At 38.6% G+C, this 23,922-nt stretch overlaps 2 protein-coding genes across 4 annotated transcripts in view; both read left to right on the forward strand.

Annotated features, from left to right (window-relative positions):
• The window catches only part of LOC146455513 (uncharacterized), a 149,120-nt gene that overhangs the window by 96,202 nt on the left and 28,996 nt on the right, over window positions 1-23,922 (forward strand). Inside the window, exons 9-11 of one of the 3 annotated variants that reach the window (XM_085094230.1) lie at window positions 6,430-6,477; window positions 7,227-7,325; window positions 7,774-7,872. In XM_085094230.1, coding sequence (XP_084950356.1) covers window positions 6,430-6,477; window positions 7,227-7,325; window positions 7,774-7,872 — 246 coding nt within the window. The remainder of the gene's footprint in view (window positions 1-6,429; window positions 6,478-7,226; window positions 7,326-7,773; window positions 7,873-23,922) is intronic. The other 2 variants (XM_085094229.1, XM_085094228.1) reach the window with 2 other exon arrangements.
• LOC146455518 (uncharacterized) overlaps window positions 21,791-23,922 on the forward strand; it is a 31,428-nt gene continuing 29,296 nt past the window's right edge. The window contains exon 1 of the mRNA XM_085094281.1: window positions 21,791-23,471. Coding sequence (XP_084950407.1) covers window positions 22,167-22,859 — 693 coding nt within the window. The 5' untranslated portion in view covers window positions 21,791-22,166 and the 3' untranslated portion in view covers window positions 22,860-23,471. The remainder of the gene's footprint in view (window positions 23,472-23,922) is intronic.

The following is a 23,922-nucleotide window of genomic DNA, read 5'->3' on the forward strand; positions in this document are numbered from 1 at the left end:
TGTTGTCTTTTTTTAGTAGCTTCTTCGATTTTTTTAACCAAAAAAGTTTGTCTTGTTTTTTTGACATATCATCCCTTTTGAGTTGGGATTCAATTTCGTAATAGTTTGATATCCCAAGTTGATCCAAAGTCTCATTTATTCTATCTTCTTCCAAAATTTCATAATCTGGAACTTCATCTTCATCGTATTCTGGTGGATCTTCAAGTTGAGGTATATACTCTCGATCGATCGACATTTTCTTTTTTCCAGATTCTAAATCTTTCAAAACATCATCGTAAGAAGGCGGTTTTGGAACAAGTTGTTTTGTATCTTGTGGTTGAACACCTTCATCAAACAAATCTTCTAGATTGTAATCTGGAATTTCTTCATCCTCAATATTGATTCCATAATCTGGAGCAACACCTCCAAAAGGTGCTTTTTTTCTAACCATCCTTTTTGCAGGTTTAGTCTGAGTCAGTTTCAAATCTTTCAATCCGGTTGTGATTGGTTGAAAAAGTTTTTCTGTTTCAATATCTGTCATTGTATCAGCGATTTTCTTTTGTTTAATTGTTTCCCTAATTGCGTTGACATTTTGACCGGCTTTCGTCCTTTTTTCAGCCATTTCTTTCCATTTTTGTGAACTCATTTTATCTCTACTCAATAATTTTTTTCTAAAAATGTAAAAAATAAATATAAAAAGGGTCGTATTGCGAGTTGTATTGCGAGTTGTATTGCGAGTCGTATTGCGAGTCACAATAAAATTAAACAAAAAATTTGTTGGTTAGAAATAAAATGGAAATACCAAACTACGATGTCAAAGGTAATAGTCATAATAATTTTCGTCAGAGACGTGGATGTGAATTCATGCCCGATAGATGTTTCAGAATGTTGATCTGCGGTCCAAGCGGTTGTGGAAAAACCAATCTTTTACTTCATATGATAGAAAATCTTTTGTATTATGACAAGATATATTTGTATGCAAAAAATTTAGAACAGGATAAGTATCAATTTTTGTTAGAGTTTTTTGAACCTTTTTCAAGAAAATACGGTTATGATATGATTGAAGCAAGCAACGGTGATATTATTCCTTTGTCGGAAATGGTTGATAAGCATCAAAAGTTGGTAATTTTCGATGATTACTTGAACACTGGAACAGCAAACGATAGGGAAATTCGGAATTATTTTACAAACTCTAGAAATAAAAATTGTAGCTGCATCTATCTATCTCAATCTTTCTACAACACAGACAAAACAATCAGATTAAATTCCTCACATTACTGCATTTACGATTTTCCAAACACAAGAGAAAAAAATTTAATATGTAAGGATTTAGGAATAAACGAAAAAATATACGAATACGCAACAAATAAACCTCACACATTTTTGTATTCTGATAAACCACGAAAGTTCAATGCAAAAAATTTTACTGAAATTATCTAATCATTAAATAAAATGAGTTTTTACAACGGTGTTTTAAATTTTAACGATTTTTCTTCCAGAAAAGGAGAGAGAGGTGAGAGGGGTTTGCCAGGAATTGGATTTAAGTTAGACGAAAATGGAAATTACGATATTCAAAACAAAAAACTTGTAAATGTCAAACAAGGAACCAATCCCAATGATGCAGTCACAAATAGTCAAATTCAATCGTTAGATAATTCCCCTGGTAATGTGCAAGCTGATAAAGCAGTAATTTACAGCAACACGGGTAGCGTTCATACCAACAGTGTCTATCTGCAGGACATACCAGACGGTGCTGGTAGCTTCAATAGTGTTAGATTAATGACTGAACATCAGTCTTATGACAATATTCACCTTCATGTACCGGATTTGCAAAACTTTGATGGTTATGGTGGACGAGCTAAAAGCGAAATAATGGTCACATCAACAGAACAACATATTACCGGACGGAAAACATTTTTTGATCTTAATGTGGTAAAACCCAATAATAACGATCAAGCGGTGAATAAAAAGTATGTGGATGATGAGATTAAAAAAATACCATCACCCAATCTGTCTGCGTATGTGAAAAAAGATGGCAGTGTTACAATGACCGGTGATTTGGATATGGGAAATCAACAGATTACCAACCTTGGGTATAATATTCAAAATTCATCTGATGTTGTCAATTTAGGTTTTTGTGATACAAAATATTTACAAAAAGTATCCAACAGTGACCTCAATATGGACAATCATAGAATCAAAGATATGGCTCAACCTGTTGATAATAATGATGCTGTCAATAAATACTACGTTGAACATAACTTTCTCAACAGGTTGACACCCAATGCTCTTGGTGGTGATTTAGATATGAGAGGTCATAACATAACGATTCTTGGAAATCCTTCCAATCCCAATGATGCTTCCACTAAAGCATATGTTGATACAGAAATAGCTAAAATACCATCTGGTGGAAGTGATTTGAGTGCATATTTGAAAAAAGATGGAAGTATCCCAATGACAGGCAACCTCGATATGAATGACAAACAGATTAAATCCATCGCCAAACCGACTGATGATAATGACGCTACTACCAAAAAATATTTTGAGGACAGATTGGAGCAGAGTCATCTTGTCAGCAGTCATAAAACAAATGAATTCAAATATCTTATAGATAGTGACGAGAGCAGTTCGGAGTACAATATCACGGTGAATGGTATTGTTGATTTCAATGAATCTCCACATCAAAATAGAAAGGCTTATAGCATAGATTTGACAAAGGATGCAGGCACAAATAATTATCGATCAAGGATAGGTTTCAATCTTTATTCTCTCGCTATAGGAACATACACAATTGTGTTTGAATTCTACCCACCAGAAATGACCAATATTCAATTATCATGTACTGCATCTTCTGCGTATATCCACAAATCAACACAGCGTGATTTCACTGATTATAGCAAGCTATTGGTTCAATTCAATAACAACAGCAAACAAACTCCAGATTACATCTATTTGACGATGCACGGAACAGCTACAGCGACACCGGTGCAGTGCCATCTGGTTGTTTACGGTGTAAAAGATTGGTCGGATAGTGTGTATCCAGATATTTACGATGGGTTGGATAATGTTATGTTCAAATACGAAAATGGAGACATGAAAATGCAGACTGAACTAGACATGAATAATAAAAGAATAATACATCTTTCCGACCCGATCGATGATGGAGACGCTGTCAATAAGTTAAGTTTGGATTCCGTGTCATATTTCACAAAACATCACGCATACAGAAGTATATTTCCTGAATTCTATGATTTATTAGAAACATCACGCTTTGGTCTCGTCAAGGGTGTCACTGGTGTTGTGATAAATAGTGTTCTACCTAATTTTATCCTTGAAACAGATCGTTTTATCAACGACTATGACGTCAAAAATGGTTTGAAATTCAGTACAAAAACACATATCCATACAACAAAAGTTTTTAATCAATCAAGCAGCTTTACATTCTTCATGTCTTTTTTGCATGATGAAACCAAAACAGGAACAATCAGTTGGTCTAACACGAGAGCGTTTCACATAAAATTTTATCCAAGATTTTTAATTACTGCTGATCAAATTAAGATCGACTTTCTAAGAGGAAAACAGTCAATCAGTTTCACAAGCGATTTCAAAAATAAACAGTTGTGCATTTGGATATGTCATGATGCCACCCAACGTCTGTACAAGATGGCGCTAAGCAATTATAATGCTCACGCAACCAAAACATTAAGCGGAACTATTAATTTTCAAAGTAACCAATTTGAAATCGACTATGACGGCTTCGTCAATAAAATCGGTTTGGTTGATAAGTTTATTGACGTCGACAGTTTAGACTTTCACAGGATTTTGCTTGAGGAAAAAAGAAATGGATCTTATCTTGAGTGAATAATAAAGATGGTAAAAACAAAAAAATCGGTCATCAATTTCAACCACATATCTGAAGAGTTGACCGAATCGCAGATTGCCGAACTGAAATCGTATTACAGAACGTACCACAAAAAGATGTGGATGTACAAGGCTGCTTACAAACGATTGAAAGCGTGGCAGTTGACAGGCAATATCTCAAGCATTGTGTTTGCCACCGGTGGTTTAGCCAGTTCGATAGCGACTGCAGGAGTGAGTCTGATTGCCATCGCGTCTGCGAGTGTACTTATTCAAGCGTATATGAAACACAAAAACGTTGAAATCAGACTGCACCAAGTTCAGTATGCTTTTCAAACGTATGGCCATCTGTTGATTCAGATAAAAGACATTCTCAGATCTGGTCAATTCAACGAGTCAGAACTGTTGTCAAAACTTCAACAAAATGACGATTTTATTCTCGACAATTCGCCGATTGTTGATAAGTTTGAGAAAAAATACGATATGATCTTTGCGTGAAAGCGTTGTGAGATATTTTGAACAGACTTTCTATTCATGACCGTGAATAGAAAAAACAGCTAATTTAATTAATCTTCAAATTAGCTATCATCACGAAGATGTAATAAAAAACCAAAACTGGTGGCCACCAGACCTCTCATGAGGGACTTTACTCTTTTTTAATTTTTCCCACCCTGTCCCTCATGAGAGGTTTTTTTGGTTTTTTTATTTATTTTATTTTGCCCACTTTACAAGGCTTTGCCCTCCACCACACCGCTCTTTTGAGCACTATCAGACTCCTTGATTGAAGCCATGTTTTGTATTTGTCGCCCTACGGTGTGGGCTGAACCGGCACTTCTGAAGGGATTAACCCAACTAAGCTCTACCCAACAGCTTGCCACCGATCTTAGGGCGACAGTTTTATTATTTTATTATTCGGTCAACCTATAGAATGACGGCAGGGGTTTTTCACCATTCTATAGGGGTTGTGTATACAGTTCGGTAACCAAAGGCCCCTGCTTTTTCCAATGGTTAACTACTGAGCATACACAACCAATTTATATCACAACCAAACAGTCTATATATATGTAACAGTTTAAAAAAGCTTTCACATGTGGTATTTCATACCGGTAACACTCATGTTAAATTTTAGTACGCATGTGTATTCAATAAAACAGGAAAAATAATTCGTTTACATCACAGGATATTTTTACATGAGAGGTTGTGGTCAGCGTGACTGCACGTTTCACCTCAATGAACATGTATGCAAATTCCTCACAACCGGATGTTGGTCATAAGTATATTGATTAACAGGAAAGCCGCAAAGGGAATAAAACGACAAAAGATATTTGATTGAGAGAGAGATTTTAACTAAAATCTTTACACAAATTTATGTAAAGATTCAATGCTATTTCGTGTTCACTTTAAATTTGAGTCAAGATTTGTGTGAAATTTTATCTGTGCGCTCGTGGGGTTTTCAGTTAAATGTTGAGTCAAGATTTGTGTGGGATTTTTGAGGTGTAAAAAAGATGGTCCGATGATGTAAAAAAGATGGCTCGCCGGTAGCCCCATATACTATACTACTCTCTTTAGGCGGCGTGTTTGGCTTGTACTTAGACCTTTTAAAACAAAAACTGATCCGGCAGAATCTCTGAGCTTGGCTGATTTCAAGCTCTAGACCTTCCGGCTCCAGTTGCTGCATCATCGGATGGTTTCTTACCAACTTGCAAATCTCTCTTGTTGGTGAACTCAGCTCGGCAATTGCGATGATATTTGATGGGATGTTGGGGGAATTCGCTTTCAGTTGAAGCTTCCAAAATTATAGTATGTGATTCTGCATCACTGCGGCACGATATAAGGTTATCCCTGAAGAAATATCTCTGCGCCGGGCTAGCTTTGAATCCGAACAACCTTATGTAATGAATTTTTTTGCCATTGATCATGGTGCGGAGGACTCACTTTCACACCGGGGCGAAAAGCTATGCAACGTTTGTGAGACCACGTGTTTGGGCACTGGAGCTGGGGGGTAGGAAACAGGCAATTATTTTGTAGTGGGCATTATTCAACACACTTGCAATGTATACATATATTTTATCTACTTACTCTCTTTTCTTTTCAAAATAATATTTAAAACCCCCACAATTTTTTTTACCAATTCGTATTAAATGTATTAAAAGTGCAAACTGGTCATATTGTAACCGATTTTCTTGTGTCTTAGTTCCAATTCGTTCTAAATTTGTGTTTGAAATGCGATTCGTTGACTTTAAAAAATACAAGCAACTCTGTATCCTTCCCCAAAAATCCAAGATGGCGGCTAAAAGGAGGGTATAAGGGGCAAATTTAAAATTTAATTTACAAAGTGAAAGCTACCGTCCTATCCTTGCTATCATACATTTTTATGTTGCTTAATAGTCAAAGATTCAGATTAGACATGTTTCTTTTCCGTAAGTAAGCCATAAACCCAAATTTTCGGTTCTCAGCTGATGGACTGTATGGATGTGAAGAGGTGTTAAACATTGTTTTATTAGAGCGTATGATGTACTTGGTTTATGTCACGTAAATTTTAAGAGAATTTAGCGCGGTGATGTTTCTCCCTTGTCTTTACCCTGTTTGTAGGATGGGAAACAGGTTATGAACTGGATGATTAGAGCAGAAAGGGCCAAAGTAAGTGAAGAGTTGTAATATCTTTATTATAGATTTGTACATTACTGGGACCTAAATGTCAAGAACGAGCTAGTCTTTGAATGAATGAGTTACATGGTATTTCAAAAGAGACAAAGTAGAAGACAAAGGAAACCTCCACTCTTTAAATAATTGGCAATTGCCCCATTGCCACAAACCGGAAACTCAAATAATAACATAAACACTCTATTACCAAGCACTCCACAGTAGTACTCTGATGAGTTTCCAGCAACCCACATTTAATGATTTTCAGGCCAAATTGCTGAAGTTTGTCATAAACTCGCTGTCTTAAAGGGGCAGGTCACCTATTTTAGTGTTTCTTTGAGTGGCCAAAAAACATATTCCAGTCAGTAGAATTGTTGAGATAATGGTTCAGTGTTGTTAACAATATCCCTACTAGTGCACAGAAACTAGTATTAATTACGTTTCGATGCGGATGGCTAGGATAGCAAGTGGACTGCAACTTGAAACGATTGGCCAACTTTTGCAAGTTTTTTCTTGTCTTTCAGAGAAATCGCTAAGAACTGATTATAGTTCGTTCTCCCTCGGAGAAATCCCTTAACATTTTCTTCCCAGTGTTCTAAAGCAATTTCATGTCAGTAAATATAATATTTGATAAGTTTTGACCAAGATACAGCAAAGTCGCCGTGACAGTGCCGTTTTAAAGCATATTATCATCACGTATTTCCCGAGTAGTTGTCACTCGAAGGTCAATGGGTTTTTATCAACAGGCATCAAGAAGTGCTCTGCACAAAGCTTCGATCAGTGGACTTTCTGAAAATGTCAAAATGCTTCTTGATAGTGGTGAAGATGTGGACCAAAGAGACCAGGTTTGAAATCTATTTCATTTGTGGAGATTATATGTACCCATTCGTCTAAGTTGTATTGTTTTGCATCGCGCTGTGTTACGTGAATTGTATCATGTGTGTTGTGTTTTAATGGATTGTTTGTGAGGCAAACCTGCCTTTTAATGCAATGGATAATTCTAATGACACATACAACTTAGGAAGAGGTATACATGTAGCGGCGCTCGTAAGCTTGTAATTGTTTTTACTGTGTAGCAGCTGCTTTTGTTCTTAGGATTATGGTAATAATCTGGTTTTTTTTTTTTTTGTTTTTTTTTTTTGTATTTTTTTCTTTATACCATGGATTTAACTACTGACTGGCTATACGACGTTTCGCAGTTAAATCGTTGTAAATCTGCTTTCTGGTTGCAATCAAATATAGCAATTGTGAAACCCCTTCTAATTTTCTCTGTGATTTCTTTATTTTTTCCAGTTTTCTCTGACGCCTCTTCACCTTGCCTGTTGGTATGGACAGGAATCTGTTGTCAAACTGTTGTTAGAACATGGGGCAAATGTCAATGCTCTAGACAGGGTGAGTTAGATAAAAAGGTAAATTATTGCATAAGAAATAATGTTAATTATTGTCTCCAGAGACTAGAAATTACAACTAAACACTGAGTTGCATTGTAACAACACTAAATGCTACACTGAAAACCTGAACAGCATCAACCCACACATACAATTTACCATAGAAATGGAAGGGGATGGGGTCTTGGTTTTCGAGGATACCCAGATCCATGAGGAAGATGACTTGAGCATCAAGACCACTGTCCACAGGACATTGTTCTTTTTTACTTGACCACGTGACCTAAATACACGTGATGAACTCATGCATAACTAACGGAATTACGTCCCTCCTCTCCTTAGAATGAAAACTAGTCATATAGAAGAGACATTTAATAAAGGCTTGGCAATTGATTTTCCGACAACCGGTAATTAACATACTTATTCAACAAAACGATACTCAGCTGAAACGTTTTTTTTTTTTTTTATAGTTCCTTAAATGTCTCTTTGTTGCCAATGAACTGAGTACAAAACTAATGGAATGTTCTCAGCAAAACAGTTCCTTAAATGTCTCTTCCATGAAAGAGCAAAACTTTAAGAGTCTACTGGATAGAAATCTCATGTTCATAGTCTGAGAATCTAGCAGGGGGCTTCATTTGCCTTTGTGATCGCCTTGAAGGAGTGTTTTTCCTGGTATTATTGGAGTTTGGCTGCACCACTGGTGTCTTGTAAACAGTTTTGTGCACAAAATGTATAGGGTCAAGTTTGAAGTTTAACGATTTCTGGTGGCAGTCTCTGGTCCATTACTCACTGTGATCATTGGTCCTTTCGTCTCTCCCACAAAAGGTTTGGGTTGTATGGTGAACTCAGTTTGCTCTGTTTAGGTTGTTTCATGAAAACGGTCTCTCTTGGTGTGATCTTTCTCTCTTGAGCATTCTCCCTTTAGTCAGCATAAATCTTCATCTTCTTCTTTTGCATAGCATTTCTCTGGGCGAGGCTAGTTGACGCATCATGAAACAAAGTTTTGTTGCTTACATCAAGTGGTTAGTGGTTCAGGTAACAGAGTCTTGAGTTTTCTGTTGTTTAGAGCTTCACAGGCGAGACATTCGTTGTCGAGTGAGGAGTTGCACGATACTGGCGTAGAAATCTGTATAACTCTTGTTTCCAATTCTTCCTTTATAATATAGTTATAAGCTTTATTCATCCATTTTAAAAATATATATACAATGGATTTACATAATTGGATCTAAAGTTAAAAATACACAACCATAAACAAAGAAATTATCTCAAACCAGTTGCAGTATGTGGTGACCTTAGGCAGGCATTCCTACAGGTGCAGATTCAGGAAGCAGATCGTGAGGCACTCCGTTTTCATCGGATAAAGGATAAGAACTCCTCACGTGTTGAGACTTTGAGATTCACACGTGCTTTGTTTAGGCTTGTACAGTCCCCCATTCCTTGTTGCAGGAACTCTGAACCAACATTTAGAGAGCTTAAGAGGTGAATACCCTGAGTACATTAAGGAAATCATAAAGAGTCTCTATGTCAATGACTTCATCAGTGGGAGAGGTACCATTGAACAAGCGTGTGAGTTAAAAGAAGTTGAAGTCTCAGTATTTAAGGCGGCAGGATTTGATTTTCATAAATGGCACTCTAATGCCCCAGAACTGGAAGAAAAAGCGCATTTGAAGGATGAACGCCACACATATGCAAAGGAACAGTTGGGGGTAAAACCCAATGAAGCAACGCTACTAGGCCTCCCATGGCATAAGGAAGAAGATACCTTAACAGTTGTTCTCTCCAGAGGTTCAGAGGAAGCCACGAAGAGAGAAATACTGTGGAGCCTAGCGTCAATGTATGACCCTTAGGAGTAGCAGGTCCTGTAACCTTGAAAGAAAAGATGATTTTTAGAGAAGCATGTGACCAACACCTCCCTTGGGATGCAGTCCTATGTGATAAACTGAGGAAACTGGGAAAAGTTCAAAGGAAACCAGCCTGAAGTGGTTAAAATTCCCTGTAGTCTAACGTCAGTTCAAGAGCCAAACCAGGCTATCGACCTTCATGCATTCTGCAATACTAAGTGTCAATCATGGCTGCTGATTCAAAATGGCGGCCGTAAATTTGCAAGAAGAACTAAATCGAATTACGTTTGAACGTCGAACCGATAGTGGTTCGCAATAAACTCGGAGCTGAAACTCTCTATAAGTCGTTCGACCGCCGTGTCGTAATCATTGGCGTCTCCGTTATCGGGCAAACTGTCAAATATGTTGTCGACCTCTGGACCAGCATAACGAAGTAACAACGCTCTTTTCCGTTTAGGAATTGTGATGTTCATTCCAATAAACAGTCGCTCTAACCTTCCAAGCCAATTTTTCCACCGTGGTCCCGCACTGAACATTGAAGGATGGAAAATCTGGTAAAGAAACTGCCATATGTTTGATTGTGTCGCTGTCTGCAAGTTTGTGTTGAATTTTCCGAGAAAACGCTTCAAGCTTTCCACGAAAACTTACAGGAGACTCCTAAAATACAACCATTGTTGTTTAAACTAAAAGAGTGGATTGATCCTCGTCGCCCGATGTACTATCGGCCGATAAGAATTATCTTCAGGAGTAAATCACAATGCCATGCTTGTGGTTAGAGAGCAACAGTGTTCTTTTTCAATTGACTACGTGGCCAAAATATACGTGGTGAACTCATGCATAACTAACTGATTAGACAGATGCATCCTCAAGTAAACCTAGACCTATTATTACTAAGTTGTCTTTCTTTAAAGACAAGAAGCTGTTTCCAGCTTATACTCGGGCCATATTTGACTGTGTGGAGCGTAAAGCCTACAATCTTTTAACAGTGATAACCTCCAGCATCGCCAATTCATTAAAATACAGTAAGAAACTAGTGTATTCTTTTTTCATTCTAGTCTTAAACAGGGTGTGATTTTGGGTTAAATGTCCTAGAAAGGGCCTGAAAATTTGAATTCTGTCTTAAACGGGATAGGGAAATCGGAGAATTGTGTCTTAAACAGGGTCAGGGTTTGACCGCCCGGGCCGCACCTTCCTACCCAAGCATATGTTGAGTACCCCCCACCCCGGGATCTAGAGTAACGTTACGCATCACGCGTACGTTTATATCCTTGTACGTTTTTCAATGTTTCGCTGTTTATATTTTTAAATGAAATTCAGGGGAAAGCATTTTTTATTCACCTTTCATTTGAAGACAGAAACCGTTTCTACATTGATTGTTTTTCTATAGTAAACGTGAGACATCTTTATCGATCTTGGCCCGCGAGGTCATAGACTGATTTAGTTGCCAAATTTTCGGTTAAACAAAACTAACCTTGAGGCACTCAGGTTAGCCTAAAAACACTCCGGTTAGCCTAAATAGCACTCCAGTTAGCCTAAATAGCACTTAGGTTAGCTTAAATAGCTCCCCGGTTAGCTTAATGGTTAGCAATTTAGGTTGGGGTTGTTCATGCGTCGCATGTTTTGTTCATGCCTCGCACGTCTGGCTCGCATATTGTAAACACTTCTCACGGCCCGAAAACAAAGAACACGACCGAGAATTTAAAGAATTTGATAACACGACAGAAAACGTAACTCGTACCAGCCGACTACAAAAAACGAGACCGAGAACAATAACTCGTGGCCCGAAGTCTTATCTCTCGGCCCATCGCGACCCCAAAAAGAAAAAAGAATTTGATAATGCTACCGAAACCTTAACTCGGTCCGCCTTACGGCCCGAGTGACGACGACCGTGCTGACGAGAGCCAACCAGCTCGAAACAGCTGTCCACGGTTACCGCATTCTGTTGATTCTCGGTTTGGTCTCTATCATGTCGCTGTCGTGTTAAGTTTTCTACGCAGTCCAGCCTTGCATAAATTTGATTCATTCATATTTTGGCTGATTAGATCTTTTACAGATCCTGCCTATACCTACAGCATTTTCGTTGTGCGGTTCCTTGCTTATAGTTTGCGAGTAATAAAGGACGCATTTTTCAGGATGTCAAGAACATCGATCCAAACCTAAATAGAAGACATAAGAAAAGAGCTGTTTCCCGTGTTAAAGAAAGCTAAACAACAACAGAAACGCGCATCATTCAATGTTTACAAACTCATCATCGACGGACGCATTTATCGTGGTCCTGAAACCTAGGAACTTCCTTTTTATGCGAACGTAATGGCCACTTAAGCCCGCGCTTTGCTGTTTTCAGTTTGGTTAGCCTGCAGTTTGATAACGGGGTTCGGGAGTTTTTTCCCGAACGGTAAGCTCTTGTACTTCGAGGAAGACGTAGGTTTTAGAGTACTATTTCTGACTTCCTTGCTTATCCTTTACATAGTAAAGTAGTATGGTTCCAGTAACATTTGAAAGTATTTGCTATTCCTGCTTTCCTAAAATGATTAAACTGGTACCTATTTATTTATTAGTATTTTGTGTAACTTGTGTCATTCTTCGTTGTTTTGTTTTCACTCAGTCAAAAGCTACAAGCACTTGGAAACTATGCTCAAAAATTTGCATTTCAACTAATTCCCAGAGTAAATACTTTTCTCTTCAAAACGCAATAACAATTAATTCTAGTCATGGCAACGCCACTTAGATTATCCTTTATATCAATCAACGTAAGAGGTTTAAACCAGGCGCCTAAGAGGAGACAGGTCTTTCGTTGGGCCCGTAATAGCAGGGCTGATTTTGTATTTTTGCAATACACGTAATGCGAAATGCGTAGAAGAAATATGGAGATCAGAATGGGGTGGTAAAATTCATTACAGCCATGGATCTAGTCATTCCAAGGGTGTGATGATTTTATTTAATCCTAAACTCGACTTTCAATTAGAAAGTACTGTCACTGACAAACATGGGAGATACTTGATGCTCGAAGTCACTATTCATGACTCCATTTTCTTGCTTTGCAATGTTTATGCTCCAAACGACCACGCATCGCAAATTCTTTTTTATTTTTTTTCCAACCTTAATAACACGCTTGCTCAATACGCAAACATGCAAATTATTTTAGGAGGTGATTTAAACTGCCCGTTAACACCGCTAGACAAAGCAGGGGGCACTTCTATAGAAAGAAAACTGTCAGTGATTAGAGAAATAACTAATTTATACAGTAATCATAAATTGCAAGATGTCTGGAGAAGCCAACACCCAAATCAATCACAATTCACTTGGCGTTACAACTCATTAAAGATTCAATGCCGTTTGGATTACTGGTTAGTCTCTAAGGATTTCTCTTCATCACTGCAAAGCACCACCATTACAAGCCCCAGTTTTTCCGATCACGCGGCAGTCTAAGGAATACGCTAAACGCGGCCCTGGCTTCTGGAAAATTAATAATTCGAAAAGAAAGGGTAAAATCCGAAGAAGCAAAGAAAGAGAATTTCAAAAACAAAAAAATCATCTGATGAATATGCTTAAAACCAACAGATCAAAAGAAAATATCACACAACTATATCACCTCCGAACTGAATTATATAAGATCACGGAATATAAAACAAAGGGCGCCATTGCAAGGAGCAGGATTCGCTGGCATGAAGAAGGGGAAAAAAAAACGCCAAGTACTGTTTAAACCTAGAAATAAAGCAGCATTCTAAAACACATATAACCAAGCTGAAATATGATTGCAGAGAATTTAACGACTCAGACGAGATCTTGACATCACGAAGACTGTTCTACAAGAATCTTTACACTGCTAGTTCGTGTGACGCAACATATAGTGATTTTTTTTTTTGAGGATGCAAATCTGCCTAAACAAGGTAAACCTGAACAAGACAAACTTGAAGATCCCCTTCGCAACGAGGAATGCTTTAATGTGCTGAAAGAATGCACTAAAAGAAAGTGCCCAGGGAGCGACGGACTTTTTGTAGAATTTTATTTGTAATTTTGGCCTCTGCTGGGAGAAGAGATGACACGAAGTTTTAATTACGCACTCGATCGGGGACAAATGAACATAACTCAAAAGGAAGGGATCATTAAGGTAATACCGAAAAAGAAAAAAGACAAATCTTCTCTTGAAAATTGGAGACCTCTCACTTTACTTAATGTAGATTACAAGATTGCAACCAAAACTATAGCCCACAGAGTTGCTAAGGTTCTCCTTAAACTAATCGATGAAGATCGAACTGGTTATGTAAAAGGTCGCTATATCGGTCAAAACATCAGACTTATACAAGACATCATGGAAGTAACTGAATCAGAAAACATACATGGCATCGCATTATTCATCGACTTTAAAAAAGCGTTTGATACACTCGATTAAGACGCTAGAGCTGTTTAATTTCGGTCCTCAAATTCAACGATGGATTAAAACTTTTTATAACAATTGTTCTAGTTGCGTCATGAATAACGGATACGCTTCCGAGTTTTTTAAAATTCAGGGAGGCGTACGGCAAGGTTGCGCGCTTTCCGGTGCTTTTTTTGTACTGTGTTCTGGTCTCGAAATAAACAAAAGCAAAAATGAAGGAATGTGGCTAGGTGCCAGTCGGAATAAAAAGACAAAGCATTTCGACATTAGACATGGCCCTCTGAATCGGTCTACGCACTTGGAACTAATTTTTCGTATGATGAAGAAGTTTCTCATCAAAAGAATTTTGAACAAAAGCTTACTTCCATGAAAACTCTATTTAACATTTGGTACCCTAGGAACCTTACATTATACGGTCGTATAACCATTCTTAAAACTCTTGCACTATCCAAACTTATTTATCACACTTCTATGCTATCGTTTCCATCGTTTCACCACGGTCAATCAAGCTATCAAATCTTTTATCTGGGGCAAAACAGTGAACATTAAGCATACGACTATGATAAGTCCAAAAGAGAAAGGAGGACTAAACATGCCTGACTTTGAAATCGTTAACAATGCCCTCAAAGTCACATGGATAAAACGATTAAATGGCAGTAATCCGGCTGCCAACTGGAGTCACATTCCCCTTGCATATCTAAACAACGTTGGTGGCCGATTTCTTTTTGAATGCAATTTAGATCTGAAGTTCCTAAAAGCCCATATACCTCTTGATTTTTATAAAGAAGACTTGGAAGCTTGGCAAAAACTAGTTTGCTCTACTCCTGAATCCAAAGAGCAAATACTAGATGAAATTATCTGCAATAATAGGTTTATTAAAATTAATGGATCCTCAGTTTATTACAAGCAGTTGCATGAAGCTGGCATTACTAAAGTCAGCGATATTTTCAAAGGCGATTCTTTGTTAACCTTTAACGACTTTGTATCCACACTTATTAGTAGCATTATGGCGTTTGCCACGCGATCCCTCAAGAATGGATTAATTTATGAAAGGGTAAAAGCGGACCTATGACAAGTTCCATAAATAACAATAATAAAATTTTTCCAGATAAAATTTCTTGCAAAGTTTGTGCAAAAGAAATTCGAAAGACCTACAGTAGAGAGGAGGATGAAACAGGCTAACTTCGACAAAGAATCGATACGACTTACTTACAGCATTCCCTTCAAAGTTACTAAAGACATTAGACTTGCAATGTTTCAGTTTAAGATCATTCATCATATTTTACCCACTAATGCCACTGTTTTCAGGGATTCGCTTGTTAAAAAAGAGCAATGCCACCTTGTTAACGGGAAACAAACATTGAAAAACCTTTTCGAAACTTGCCCTTTTGTACAGAGTTTTTGGAGTCAATTTTTCCTCTAGTGGAAGGGAAAACCCCTAAATTCAATCACCTTATCAGAACAAGAAATAATATACGGGTTCACTAGAGATCCCTCTCGTCGTCTTAGCTTAAACCTCTGTTTAATTATTGGCAAATATTACATCTATACTGCATCACGAAGAGAAGAAGAGTATATCTGGGAAGCCAATTTTTTTTTTTGTATTTTTGCTATATTGCTTTGCAAGGCTGGCAAGTGCCAGCAAGTAATGTGTAATTGTGTAACTTGTTGCTTCCGTTTGTAGTTTTAAAAAGCTTCATAAGTATTGTGAACATCGTTTGAACCGTATTGTAAGTAATTAGTATCGTATTGCAAGTAACGGTATAATTGTTAGTACCGGTGTAGCTGTATTGTAAGTTGTGTAGCTAGTTTGTTGTGTAGTTAACTATAATTAAGTATGTTTTTTTGTTTTGTTTTGTAATGCAATGTCATATTGTAATATAAGTAATGAAATTTACTGTTCTGAAGTACTCAATAAAGTGTTTTTTTTTTTAAAGGAGAGAGGGTAAAAGGAGACCCCACGCTCCCACCTCCGCCATCCGGGAACATCTGGACACCTGCAAATAAGACAACATCGGAGAGACCGTTAGCAAAGAGGCTAAAAATAGATCGCACGCACCCACTTCCTCCGTCCAGGAACAGGTGGATAATGTTTCGTTCATGACGGGGGAAGATGAGTTCGGATTTCGTTCAACGCATACTAAACATCAAACACGCCATATTTATCTTTACCTCATGGAAGAACAATATCCAGGAACTTTTATTACGTAATACATCTTGCACAGGCATCCCACTACATATAATGAGATCATCCTTACACCCCCAACTTGATCGTACTTATATGTCCTAGAATTACATCCACATAATTATTACAAAAAGTGAACTCAACATAAGATGTGTTATCTCTTTAAGGGATTCAACAATAACAATATGAAGTTACGCTTGCATATTACTAGTATACTTATGTCTTAAGAACCAAAAATATAATTCCTGAACTTTTGCAACTTAAATTTACTAATTGGTTTGGTCATGACATCAGCTACCATTTCGGCGGTGGAACAATACTTAATGATAATCTTGCTTGCATTCTGCGCACTGCGAATGAAATGGTATCGAACATCAATATGTTTCGATCTCTGTCGATTGACTGGGTTCTTGGACAAGGCGATTGTACCTTGGTTGTCCTCAAAAATCAAAACAGGGCCACTTACCTCACCAATGTCCTTTATCATTTGAATGAGATACGTACCTTCTTGGACTGCTGCTGCCAGAGCAACGTACTCAGCTTCACATGATGATAGAGTCACTTTTGGTTGTTTCCTTGATTTCCAAGAAATAAGAGGACCAGCTCTGTTCAAAATGAATACCACTGATACTACGTCTGTCATCTGTAGATGACGCCCAATCAGCATCACTGTAGCCTATCAGTGTAAGACCATCATCACACTTTCTATAGCACAATTCAAAATCAAGGGTCCCCTTCAAGTATCGCAACACATGTTTTAAAGCTATCCAGTGTCCCTTCATGGGAGCAATGAGGAACTGTGACAACTTTGTAACAACCCAGCATATGTCTGGTGTGGTACATGTCATAGCATACACCAAACTACCCACTGCTTCACGGTATCGTCTAGGATCCACAGGGGTTTCACCATCAAACTCAAGCTTCTGTTCTGAAGTTGTAGACGTTGGCTTACAATTAGACATCTCAAATCTCTCAAGCACCTTAGTGATGTACCCCTTTTGATTCATCTTTACAAAGCCATCTCCTTGCTCAAAGTGAATACCCAAAAAGTATGAAAGTCTACCCAGATCTTCCTTTAGCTTCAGACATTAACAACATGTTGCTTGGTGCTATAATTATGTCGTCTACCCAGACAAGCATAGCAACAAATCCACTTTGCACAAAACTGTTCTCCAACAAGAAACAGTGTAATACATGGTACCAATTCCTACCCGACTGCTTTAGGCCATACAAAGATTTGTTCAATTTATACACAAGTCTTCCTTCACTCCCTGAGGGAACTTCAAAGCCTTCAGCTTGATCCATGTAAATCTCACAATCAATAGGGGAATTGAGATATGCAGTTCTCACATCCATTTGGTGCAAACCAAATCATGTTGTGCTGCTATTTGCATTAGCAAACGCAACGATGTGAGATTAGCAGTTGGTGCAAAGGTTTCTTGAAAATCAATACCTCTCACTTGGCTGTAACCCTTAGCAACATACCTAGCTTTGAAAGTTTTAGCACCAGCAGAGCTTTCTTTGATAGTGTACACCCAACGACCCCCCACTGCATTTTTGCCCTCTGGCAAATCAGACAAAGTAAATGTGTTATTCTCAGTTAGGGAATTCATCTCTTCCTCCATCGCTGCCTTCCAGTTGCTAGACTCAGGCGAGTCCACGGCCTCGTGGTAAGTTTAAGGGAAAGTAGAAAATTTGAAACAGTAATCTACATTTGTTAGTACCTGATCATCATCTTCCATGTCTGTGACATAATCACTCAGGTAGGCTGGGGGCCTTCTTGTTCTCGCCGAACGTCTTAAACCTTCATCGGGAGGCTGGCAAGTAGGACTTTCCTTCTCAGCTTGGGGTTGTTCAGCCAGTCTATCCGGAACCTTTTTGGATCTATCGACATCAGATACACTGTGTTGTGATGGCATGAGATCATCGTCATCATCATCAGGCAATGGTCTTTCTGTTTGGGTCTGTTGATCCACCCCTTTCCTAGTCGTAGGGAACTTCACTACCCTGTACTTCATAACCTTACCTGTCTCTGGAATATAAACCAGATAGGCGGGGCTCTCCTTATCATACCCAAGAAAAATCCCCTTTGTGCATCTGGGATCTAATTTCTTCTTATCCTGCTTATATGCATAGTACTCTGATCCGAAGACTCTCATGTTTGACAAATTTGGCTTTTTGCCAGTGATAGCAAAGTATGCTGTTTGTTTCAAGCGGTTGTTAAAGCACCTATTGCGTATGTACGCGGCAGTCATTACTGCATAAGGCCAAAATTCTTTGCACAAATTAGAATGCAAAAGTAAACACCTTCCCATTTCAAATAAGGTTCTCCAATGTCGCTCTGCTGTCCCATTTTGGTGGGAAGAATAGGGTGCGGACTTTTCATGCTTTATCGTATTTTTCTCCAGCAGAAACTTAAACTTCTGAGAAATAAATTCACCACCATTATCCGACCTAATACATTTGACCTCACCATATGGAGCTGTGTCTGCCAAACATTTTTGAGTTGCAGCTACTGTGTCACTTTTACTCTTTAAAAAATACACAAATACTGCGCCTTAATAGTCATCAGTAAAAGCTAAGGAATATCTGAAACCCTCTCTAGAGACTGGATCAATAGGTCCGGCTAAGTCAGTATGAACCAATTCTAATGGTGCAGTAGCATGCGCATCTGGCTTTCTATTCCTACTTTGGGTCACCTTCCCTTCAATACAAACATTACAATCTCGCGGTTTGCTAGAACTACTATCGCTTATTTTCATACCTTCCACTACATCTTCCAGTTTCAAGATGTCCTCATCATAACAGTGTCCTACGATTTCATGCCAACCCTTCTGGTCACATGTATGGTTAACAGAGTCAGAGTCAGAGTCATTCTTGTTGAAGGTGCTGAGATAGTACAGTCTACCATGCTTCTCGATGTTGAACTTAGTTCCATCTTTGTAAACTAATTCAGCAGAGTCTGGATTGAAACTTACTGAAGCACCTCTTTCAGTTGCAGCTTGCACTGAGAATATATTCTGAGGATACGTAGGAATGTATAATGCATTCTTCAATGTTACATTGACACGATTTCCAGTGGTATCCATGATGGTTATTTCAACATCTCCTCTCTTGAGTGCCACATTGTTAGATCGTGTTCCATCTGCTGATTCGATGTAGTGCTTCTCTGGTGCGAGTTTGTCATCAAATTTGCTGAATTTGGATTCATCATTGATGATGTGAGTAGTTGCACCACAGTCCACCAGTAGAGCATTTGGCTTCTTTGTAGCACTTTCACCCGCATGGGTGTTGATTTCAAACGCAAATGAATGCTCTGCTTCTTTGTCAGAATCCTCCAAAGTCTCAGACGCTTGCTTTACTTTGTCAGTCTTATTGTTCCCTTTGCGTCGACATGCTTTGTCACTGTGAGATGAGTTATGGCACGTGTTACACCACTGTCCCCGTCTGTTCTTATTATTACTCTTACAGAAGCGAGCAATGTGTCCTGGATGGCCGCACTGATAACAGACAATCTCCGACTGGGATTCCTTCTTGTATTCCGTTTTCATCATAGAATGACTTCCCGTCGCTACACTGGTTCGCTCAGTGTCTTCAAAGCTTCGTAACGCGACTTTAAACTCGCTAAATTTTTGTTCTTTATCGTTCTGTATTACGACGTCAACAAACGGCTTATATTCTTCTTGTAGACCTTTGAGTACCATCGCTATGAGCAGGCTATCTGTCACGGTTTCGCCGGCATTTCTAAGAGCTGTTGCCGCTGTTTCTGCTCGAATAACATAATCTGTCACTGTCTCGTGTTCCGACTTCACAAGCGATGTCAGTTCCGTATACAATGAAATCATTCTCGGTTTGCCTGTATCAGCATAGTGTGCTCGCAGGATCTTCAATGCTTTCTTGCCGTCGTCTCGTGCATCTCTCATCACAAGGGAAAGGCTTTTATCATCTAGAAATTGTATTAACTCGGCGAAAGTTTCCTCTTTCTTAGCTGCGGTAACATCCACGTCGTCAGCTGCAGTAATGGAATCTTTCAACTTTCCTAATCGCTTATATCCGAGAAATTTGACTTCCCATTGCTCATTTTTTCGTTCAACCCCCGTCGAAAAGAAGTCTGCCGTATTTTGAACTGGGCCCATAACCTGTTTCGTTCATGACGGGGGAAGATGAGTTCGGATTTCGTTCAACGCATATTAAACATCAAACACGCCATGTTTATCTTTACCTCATTGAAGAACAATATCCGGAAACTTTTATTACGTAATAGATTTGCACAGGCATCCCACTACGTATAATGAGATCATCCTTACAGACAATACAGGACGTGATGTAAAATGGGAATACACTTCATTCTTGCTAGCGATTCCCTTGTGATGTAAATCCCTTGTTGTGGGACCGAAAGCTTCAGCACGTGTTTAATTGTGAGTTCTAGTCTCTGTAAAAGTGAGTTGTCAAAAACGTTAAATTTTGTGCTTTTTCACTTTAATATTGACCAAATTTACAGATCTGAAAGAGTCATATTATGTGGGTAAATATTGTGTTAATATTGCAATTACAAACGGTATGTATATTGACCTTGCAATCTTTCTGTACTTTTAGTTTCAACGTACAGCTCTTCAGAAAGCTGAACGCCAAAATCACCGATCCATAGTTCAGTTGCTCCTGGAGAACAACGCAAATTCAAGTTTTCATCAACCGGTAAGATGCATACCGGTCACTCTCTGTCGATTTTTCCTGAGCTACCTTGGGAAAATTAAGACAGTGACCAGCTTAAACATTTATATGTTTATTCACTTATTTATTTAGGTGTTTACTCGAGTCAATTAATTGTGTAATTCAGTCTTTCTGACTGCAATATATGGTAGTCAATAAACGATTTATGTTTGTTTATTTTCATGTGACTTCGACAAAAAACGGTCATTATAAAGAGAGCAACCAATGCATTCAATAGTAAAATTTATCGTAAAACATTTTTAATTGCAGTCCAGTCTGAAGATTCTAGCACGCAAAGCTATCGTAAGTGTGGACGGACGGACGGGTTTTAACCTCTTACAGGCGGCTATCTTAGAAGCGGACTATAGCATCGTTTCCAAAGCAAGTGTCCTTCTCGAAGACTTCGTGGAAGAGATGAGTGTTGAAACAACTGGAAACTGCGCTATCTTATTTCCCGGAAAATCTGCTGATGAAATTTTGTCAAGCCTGGAAAGGAGACAGCCAGGTCATAGTGATATCGAAAAACTTTACCAAGGGATGGTAGAAGAAGTCAAAGCGCTGAATGAGCTTCACTGGTGTGCACGCAGCGACGATGCGGAAAAGGTTGTAGAGCTTGTGTTGCATGACGGTATAGATATCGATGTCCCAGCAGAAAGGAATTGCACGCCTCTTTTGTGGGCAAGTCAATCATCTTCAAGTATGTTGATCGAGACCCTCATTGATCTAGGTGCGGACATAAATGCTCAAAGAAGTAATAATAAAGCATCACCTTTGTTGTTAGCGGCTCTTTATAACAACTACATGCTTTGGAATATGGAGCTGATGCGAATATCAAAGAGACTGACGGGCCTACACCATTGCTGTGGTCTGTTGATCGGGGCCTCTTTAACATTTCTCAGTTGTTAGTTAAGTCAGGATGCATCATCAACCTGAGGGACAATTACAACAAAACACCGCTTCATCTTGCAGTCGAGAAAAATGACGAAACTCTCGTCAAGCTCTTGCTTAAAAACAATGCGGATGTGAACATTCAAGACAGGGAGGGAAATACGCCAATTCATGTATCTGCTCGTAGAAGATTTTTCAACATTTCTCAATTATTAATTGAGTCGAAATGTAGCATTAACTTAAGGAACACAGATGGCACAACCCCACTTCATATTGCAGTTGAGGAAGACGATGAAACAATGGTCAAATTGTTGCTTAAAAACGACGCGGATGTGAACATTCAAGGCATTGGTAGAAATACACCACTCCATGTATCCGCTCGTGGAGGATTTTTCAACATTTCTCAATTACTAATTGAGTCAAGGTGTAACATCAACTTAAGGAACAGGGATGGAAAAACCCCACTTGAAATTGCAGTTGAGAAAAGTGATGAAACACTCGTCAAACTGTTGGCTGAAGACAAGGCCGATGTAAACATTGAAGACCGCTATTCCGATACACCTCTTCATGTATCTGCTGAAAGATTTTTCAACATTTCTCAAGTACCAATTGAGTCAAGATATAGCATCAACGTAAGTAATACAAACAGCAAAACCCCACTTCATATTGCAGTCGAGAAAAATGATGAAACTTTCGTCAAGCTGTTGCTTAAAAATGACGCGGATGTGAACATTCAAGACAGCTTTGGAGATACACTTCTTCATGTATGCGCCCGTGGAGAATTTATCAACATTCCTGAGTTGTTAATTCAATCAGGATGCAAAGTTAACCTGCTGAACTTCTTTGGTGAAACCCCACTCGATCTTGCTATCAGCAAAAGTAATGAGACTCTCGTGAAGATGTTACTTAAAAACGACGCACAAAGGTCAAAATACCAAGGAGATCCACTGTTGCACAAACCTGCTGGGCCTTCTCGTCTTGGCGAAGTGTAGAGAGATACACTGGAAAAGGTTGCAAAAGATCCACTTTTGCCCAAAGCGGCCTGGCTTTCGCTTCTTAGCGAGTTTGAGACAAAAGAAGAAGTCCGAATTACCAGTGGTACAGACACACAGAGATAGAAATACTAGAAACACCAGAAGCACTTGGGAAAAACAAAAAGCAGCAAAAAGTGCTGCAGTCGGTAGCAAGACTTGGGACATATGTTGTGAATGAGACTTCGATATGTGCTGGCGATGCCCAGAAATTCAAACTTTGCTGCTCGGGCACTGCTGAGCGGGAAAAAGCTTCGGAGAGTCTAAGCTGGCTGCGTGGCACTCGTTGCGCTACATGTATGCCAGTGTACAAGGTGGTTGTAACTCATCCGCGGAGGCGAAGCAGAAATAGTTCTTCAACAAAACTGGATCTCTGACATGCACATTAACTCCTTATGGTACCTCAGTGTAGCGCTGTGCGGACGTTCGGTGTTATTCTGGTAATTCAGTAGTTCGGTAATTCAAAGATGTACAATGTACAAGCTTGCTTTTCTATATTCCAAATATAATAAGAGGGTTCGGCAATTCTTTCAACTTAAATTAGTTTTACAGCAGAGAAAAATAGAGAAATTCGTCGTTATTAAAAATCTAGCCTTAGAAACGATATTCTGATAACAAAAGGTTTGGAAAAACATTTCAGAATAAAAAGTAGCGAGATTAAAACATGACGCTTCGGCGACGACATGTCACCATTATCGAATGTAAATTATTATAAGTTCAGTAACGTTATATAAAGAAAGGAATGTGTGAAAATGAATTAGAATAAAATGAGATGGAGGACCACAAAAGAATGTACATAATTAAATGAACAGCTTCTCTGGAATGGATTCTTTTGTTTTACTTCATCACATCTTATTCTAATTTAGTTTCACACTTTCCTTTCTTTATATAACGTCACTGAACTTATAATAATTTACATTTGATAATGGTGACATGTCGTCGCGGAAACGTCATGTTTTATTCTCGCTACTTTTTATTTAGAAAGGACATTGAAACTGAAAATAGGACAGCTGATAACGCTACG

The sequence above is a fragment of the Pavona decussata genome, unplaced genomic scaffold (genome assembly GCF_977016875.1).
Source record: "Pavona decussata unplaced genomic scaffold, jaPavDecu1.1 SCAFFOLD_273, whole genome shotgun sequence".
NCBI classification, from domain to species: domain Eukaryota; kingdom Metazoa; phylum Cnidaria; class Anthozoa; order Scleractinia; family Agariciidae; genus Pavona; species Pavona decussata.